This window comes from Chelon labrosus (genome assembly GCF_963514085.1).
Source record: "Chelon labrosus genome assembly, chromosome: 5".
NCBI classification, from domain to species: Eukaryota; Metazoa; Chordata; class Actinopteri; order Mugiliformes; family Mugilidae; genus Chelon; species Chelon labrosus.
In genome coordinates this window covers 19528055-19535444 of record NC_140341.1, presented here as the reverse complement: position 1 = coordinate 19535444, position 7390 = coordinate 19528055, and the positions used below count along the sequence as shown (strand labels likewise).

Below are 7390 nucleotides of genomic sequence, written 5' to 3'. Positions count from 1 at the left end.
CAGTACGGCCACTGTACACTGTAGTTATTACAGTTTGGGATTTTTAATTACATTTTTATTATTTTTATTATTATTATTATTATTATTATTATTGTTATTGAGTTTAGTTTCAGTTAGTTTCCAGAGAGGCTTTTCTTGTTTCAGTTCTTATTCCTTAAAAATGTTTTAGTTTAGTTTTTAATGTTATTTCATTTAACTAAAATGTGTTTTTTCATTCCTTTATCATTTTTATTTTAATACGTATATTCATATGACACTGTCCTATGTTATAGTTTGTTATTGTTTAAAAAGTATCTTTGAGGGAAACTACAGCCACTGCAAGAATATGTTCTGAAAACACATGTATTGTTTTAAACCTTATGTACCTTACCTTACCAATATGATAATGAATGAATTTGTGCAGAAAGTGAAGAAACCCCTCTTTGACCACTGTCTGAAGTTATGAATATATTAGGGGTTGTTTTCTTTTTTGTTTGTTTTGCACCGTCGTGAAGATTTACTACCACTGACGTAAAACCAATATAGTCACTGTACGACATTGTCATGGTGTGTTATACCTTTATACTACATATCAATATAATCACGTTTTTTTATTATTTGTTGTATTACTGTTTTACTTGCAAAATAAAGATATATAAAAATAAATAGAGCAAGCCATTCCTGACATATTTTACAAAAAAACATGAAATGTGCCTTGGTGTTGCTCCTGCACCCTTCCCAGATTTATGGCTTTTATTTTAATTCATATTATACAGATTATATTTTTTAGTCATGTTAATCATGTAACCCATCATTTTCTATGAGTTGATGAGCACAAGCCCATTATCTGCTGGAAAGAGTAACAAGACAATTTTCACAATTATATACTTAATATATACTTACTTGATAAAGACTGTCACTGTTGCAGCAGGTATGAATACTGTGTGATACTGAAAAGGTTTTGCACTCATGTGATTTTAGTGATTGATTAGATCTCTTCTCCTGTGTGGACGTCCACAGACAGTAGCTGACATAGATTACACTGACCCTTGTTACCTTTGCTCGCAGGACAACTTAGGCATTCCATTATTTTGAGAAGTGCTGTAATGGTTTCTGGTAACTGTTTTCACACAGTATATACACGTTGTTTAGATATACACTGATCAGGCATGACATCATGACCACTGACAAGTATAGTGAATAACATTGACCATCTTGTGACAATGCAATGTTCTGCTGGGAAAGGTTTGGACCTGGCATTCGTGTGGAGGTTAGGCATGTACCACCCACCTAGACCAGACCAGGCACCACCACCCAATAGCAATGACACATGATGCAGCCTGACAGAGGCACACACACAAAAACTGTTTAGGAACAACTCAAAAAACATCAAAAACAGCACAAGGTGCTGACCTGGCCTCCAAATTCACTAGATCCCAAACTGATCAAGTATCTGTGGGATCCACTGCAACAAGCCTGATCCACAGAGGCCTCAAAGGACCCCACTAACAACATTCTGTTACCAGACACCACAGGACACCCTCAGAAGACCCATGTCCATTCTCTGATGAGTCACAACTGTTTTGGAGGAACAAGAGAGACCTACACAATATTAAGAAAGAATATGTCATGTAGTCTTCTTATGTTCATTCAGGGCCTGTGCCTGTGAGACAGGAGTGAACAATGTGACCTGCAGTATAAAACAGGTCTTCACTGTGTATTCAGCCATCACACCAGGAGTTTCCCTGTGAGTAACCAACTGGACTGTGGTCAATGATACTACTTTACTACTTACCACTTTTTAGTATTTTATATAAATATGAACTCAAATATCTTTCCTATCTGTTTCTACATGCTGAAGCTACTGGGCACCGAATTTCCTCAGGATAAATAAAGTATCTGTCTATCTACTTATTTGTTATGCAGGGCTTTTATGTAAGAGACAAAGTTAAAAGGTCTTTGAACTTTAATTATTTACATTGTTTGTTGTTGTGATACTGTATTTAGTAACAATTTTGAACAAGAAAATAAATCATTTTGTAGTGGCCTCTCTTCTCAGGGTCATTTGCAGGTTAGCTAGCCAACATTGTTGGCAGGTTCACATTCTCAGCATGCAGCTAACTAGCCTACCGTTTTCACTGACAATATTTACATCCTCCACCACGAAAAAGTCATAATTTCTCATAAAAGATAGCAAGCTAACACAGATACAAATAACTTGTGGGTTAATAATAATGCTAAGGCCACTGTAAATAGGTAAGTTCTGAAGTTCTTCATTATCTGAAGATTAATAAACTCATACTCTTTATATGACACGAGTGGAAATTCATACCTCACAATGCTCATACTTCACTTTCGGCACCACAGCTCCTACGAGCTCCACAGCCTTTGGACTGGAAGGAACCAAACAAACAACAAACAAACCGGTTTTCTTAATTCCATTATTAAAGGGTTTACATAACCATAACATAATAATACATAATAATGTTTAGTTAAACCTATTCATTTATTCTTACTTTCGGTTCAACTTGCGTTGCTTGCGTTACTTGCAACATGGAGCTAACGAGCTCGCTGAGGGCACTGATTGAACTGTCGCCCGCGTGTCACCCAATCAAAATGCGAGTATCAAAATGCTCGATTTTGATTGGCTTCTTTGGAAACGGTGGAAAAGGCAGTACTAAACTCTAAATAATAAACTAGGACATTTAAATAATTCAAAAATAAAAGAAAATTACTCTGCCACAAAAAAAAAAATCTAATAGTGTGTTGTTGTGTTGGGCATTTAACCTCGTATTTCAAAAGTAACAAACAGAAAATCTCTTTTTACCTGTCTCTGTCTTCACTGGGTGCACTATCTAACAATCAGCATTTGTTGTTATTGATGTTATTGATGGTGTGCAGAGGTATGTCAGGACTTTGTAGAAAAATTATCTTTGCCTCAGTTACTATTTTCCTGCTGTGTGCTACTTGATGTAGGATTGTTGTTTGTCACATGCTTCACAATATTCACCCTTGAGTAAAATTAACTGAAGCCCTGGTATAAGGTATAATCCTGCATCATAGTAGTTGCAGTTTAGCCCCGCCCACCTTCGCCCTTAACTAAATCAGACCTCTGATTAGGCGACGACAAATAAAACATGTGACATTAATTAATAAGTTACACACATTTCAAGTTAAAAGCACTTTTTTATTCATTACGAAATCATGTTATGAAAATAATGACAACTAACCATATATCAGACAAATGTATTTTTTCCGTATGTTAACAACAAAAGCCTGCTCTGGAGGATGTGACATCTCAGCAGTCACCAGAGCTTCTTCTTTTTGTGCTCGGAGTGTGCTTCGTCTCATCCCGGAAGTATCCACTTCCCATTGTTCTTTCATACTACAAAAATGTTTACAAGGCTTTTAATGTCTCTTGTTCACACACAAGAATCCATCGCGAATAATTTTTCGTTTGTGAGGGAGAAGTTCACATATACATCCCAGATTAATCTTTGTGTTATGCTTCCTGTCGACTCCTCCATCTATTAATAATTTACACAAAACCTGTACATACTTACAGCAGGCCGCAGCCTGTTTCTGAGGGGATGTGCACATTGAGGAAAAAGAAGCAACCAACAGAGAGGAAAATCTTTACAAAGAGATCAAATGTTATGAGTCTCAGACGCTTGCCTCAAATGGTACATGCAACATTTCTCAGCTCTCATTCATCCTTATGGCACTCAAACTGAGGCTATGACATTCTGCAAGAAATCCCACACCTAAAATTTCTTCCAGTCTTTTTCTATAAAACACACAGTCAACACATCAGGAGCAGACATTAAAATATTCATGGAGTGAGTGTTTGTTTGTAATGGCTGATGTTAGGATCAAGTAGATTTATTTTAGCCAAAAAGATGAAACCTTTACGTGCAATAAAAGCAGGATTTACCGTTCCTAACCTCCATCTGCATATTCTCTCCCCATCCAACAGCTGATTAAACTTCGCTAAATTAAGTTAAACAATAGCTGGGATAGGACCGGGCATCTGAAAAAACACTTAAGGCTTAATTGCTATCATTTAGCAAGTTGCTAATAGTAAGCAACGATTATATTCCCTCCCGGTGTTGTGACTTCAACTGATTGGCACTTACTGTATGCAGTCATTCAAAGCAACATCTTTCACATCACTCATATTGCATTTTGTTAAGATAAAACAATTTACACATTTTAGATTTAAAAAAAAAAAAAAAGAAGACTGAAAACTGAGCCAGCACATCATTTTGCAGATACTGATGCTACAAACTAAAACACAACTGCTGGAATGAGCAAAGAATAACACAGAACTGCTCCTCCCCCTCCAGTGCCACTGTTGTGTGCTTCCTTGTTAACATGACATGATGTGAACACGAAAACCTAAGCTCAAGAGAGTGCAGCTATAATGTAAGGACCCGCGCCTACAGATGTAAAGACAATGATCATAAGACTTTTTCTATGAAAAGCATAGGACAAGTAATGGCACAGGAGGCTCCGTGAACATGAATCATATTGTTTGAATCAGGGTTTGGATACTGGCATCAGTTGTGAGCTATGGCACAAGTGTATGGCAAACACAACTAACATTCATCAATTCTCAGATTGATAAAATAAATTATGTTAATGGCACACTGTAGTATCATATCGTAAGAGCCCGCTGCACTGCTCTCAGGTGTCCTGGGTTCATGGAGTTTTGTCGTACTTACAAAACTCACTTCAATAAAACAACAATGCCCTTTGAAACATTATTTGCCGAGGCAGGGAATCACGAGAGAAACAGATGTGAGGTTTTGCATCCATGTTTCTTTCATATTTCTCCTTTCAGCAGGAGCGATTTTGACACTGGGCCTTCAATACCACCATTTACTGTCCTGCTGTCTCCCGCAGCGTGATAATGTTTCACATGTTGTAAGCCACATATATGGGGTCCAGCTGGTCGGCAAGGAATCCATCTCTGAGGTGCATGCGTTGTTTCTCCCCTCGGGAGTTGATGGGGATGACGCCGGGGTCCACCACCACCACCACCCCAACGATGAGGTAGTGCTCCTCCAGGACAACGTTGGTGACCAGGGCCACCAGGTCCAGGGCCTCCTGCTCCGATCCCTCCAGCTCCACAACCACCACAAGGAGGTTTGTCCATGTGAACACCGCACTGGAGGGAGGAAGTGGTAGCAGATGCACAAAGGAAAGTTAAAAAGGAAGGAAAGGCAAATAATAATAATAATTATAGTTGATGCAGGTTTCTCACCATTCAGCTATGCTCTTGTGAGAACGGATGACAGAGGTCTCAATATCAATTGGATGGTACCTCATTCCCCTCAGCTCGAGAGTCTCATCAAGAGAGCCCACCACATAGAGGGCATCGTGGCGTTCTGAGACATACAAACACACGGTCAGATTTATATCTATCATATCTTATATCTAACTTAAAGAATTCACATTTAGGAGGAGAGATGAGGAGACATTTATTTAGCTTTCTGAGGTAAAAGAACTCAAATTAAGTCACCACACAGATTCTCACCTCCACTGGCATCAGTCAGGTCAGTGCGCCGCAGGAAGCCCAGGTAGCCGGTTCGTGCCCAGACAGTCTGGGTGTCCCCGAAGCTGAGCTTGGTGTTGAAGTGGTCAGCATGTAGCGCCTCCTCCCCATAAACCGTGTAGTAGCCCGTGGCATTGTGAGGACTGCTAACCCAGATCTGCAGCGGTGGTGAATGGTGAAATGATCATACACATTGGGTGGACTTCTCGTAAAAGTTTCAGATCTACTACATAAATATTTCTCCATTATTCTTGCTTGTGTGTCATTATTTACACTCAGGAGCCACATTAGTTGGTACTCTTGTGCCACTCTTGAGCACATAGGAGCAATACAACAGCCCTGAAACTAATTACAGAGCTCAAGTTTAGTCTGTGTTTATTACTGAGGGTACTGTATTATATTTAGAAGTGTTTCTCAATTTGTGTCCTTTCTCAATTTATTAGAAACACCTCTGAATGAGATCATGATAAACTAGTGGTTAGTGAAATATGTCTGCTCTGAAAGACTCAGATGACCTCACCTCTCCTAGATGGGAGTCTCCCAAGGGTCCTTTAGTTTCTGTGTTGGCAATGATCACTTTCACTCCAGGAAGGATCTAAATCAATAAAGAATCACGTGTCAAATTCTCAAACAGGTTAAGAAAAGAGCCACGAGTAGGACACTGTGTATTAGTGTGTATTTTTAAATAATCGTACCTTCCCAGACTCCATGAGTGGCAGGCTGTGTGGCGACCCTCTCTCAACTAGGCGAACCCTAAAGAGCAAATTCATATCTCCTTTTTAATTCAATTTCCCAACACACCTAAAAGACATAGTGCTTAGTTCAAGTTTGGATAAGTGTATTTAGGAAAAAGGAAAATATAGATAAGCCAAAGCCATTCACTCACCTGTCATGTCGTAGAGCTCTCATGTCCACATAAACAGTGGTGGGGTCTGGTCCAGCTGTACCCTGGCAAGAAAGAAAAAAACAAACAAGCAAAACCAAACGTGAGTCATTGATCTACCTGTTACAGCCTTTATATTAACGCTGTATGTTGCCTAAGTGGAGGAAGCTGATTATGAAACAACTGCTGACAAAGCAAGAGGCAGCCAGAAGCCAACCAGCCAGGCTACGATGGTTAGGACTTTGGAACAGCTCAACCACGTAAACACAGCAAGTACCTCTATCCCCTGCTCTGAGGGGAAAGAGTGGGGAAAAACTACATTACCAGCTGATCAATTGTTGGCCTTATGATTGGTCTGGTGACCGCCAACAAGCCAAGTCCTGATTTTCCATGATTCCTGTACAGGTTAGATAATCAACACCAATGTGGGGCTCCATTCCTACAGAAAAACTCTGAAAAACTGTCAGCAGACCACTCAGAAGACCAACAAAGGCCTTGCTCAGACTTTAACATCCACCCTGGGCAATTGGATCGAAAGGCCAGTTTTAAGTATCTGAAAATGAGTCCCCAGCTAGCACTCGAGATCCATTCACAGTTTTGTGCTCATTTGGGGCTCAGTCAAATATTGTGACAGCGGCTTTTTTCTAATGGAGCCCAAACTACAGCTGTATCAGGACTACAATCAGCTGTTTGCTGTACATAAACCATGAGATATGATACATATTTTGGAACAACTGTGAAGTCTCTCTCACGAACTGAAAGCAAATGTGTTAAGCTAATATTTATTTATTTATCCCTTTCCCTGATGTTAGTTACTTAAGAAACCTGCACAAAATGAGATTATAACTCAAACTTTGAAAACTTCCATACCCACTGTAATTTCACTGCTGTGCTGTTTGAAGCAGTGATAGAAAAAGTTCCAGTTAAATATAAAGACACCAGTGATTATTGAGAATTATTGAGTAACTTAA

The 7390-nt window shown here is 39.2% G+C and overlaps 1 protein-coding gene across 4 annotated transcripts in view; it reads right to left on the bottom strand.

Moving 5' to 3' along the window:
- Positions 1-2847: 2847 nt before the first annotated feature.
- Positions 2848-7390, bottom strand: part of dip2a (disco-interacting protein 2 homolog A) — a 76767-nt gene continuing 72224 nt past the window's right edge. For all 4 annotated transcript variants that reach the window (XM_084544349.1, XM_084544347.1, XM_084544350.1 and 1 more), the window contains 6 exons: positions 6423-6484; positions 6232-6289; positions 6057-6131; positions 5519-5693; positions 5246-5369; positions 2848-5149 (listed from right to left, as the gene is read on the bottom strand). In XM_084544349.1, the coding sequence (XP_084400475.1) occupies positions 4897-5149; positions 5246-5369; positions 5519-5693; positions 6057-6131; positions 6232-6289; positions 6423-6484 (747 nt within the window). In that variant the 3' untranslated portion in view covers positions 2848-4896. The remainder of the gene's footprint in view (positions 5150-5245; positions 5370-5518; positions 5694-6056; positions 6132-6231; positions 6290-6422; positions 6485-7390) is intronic.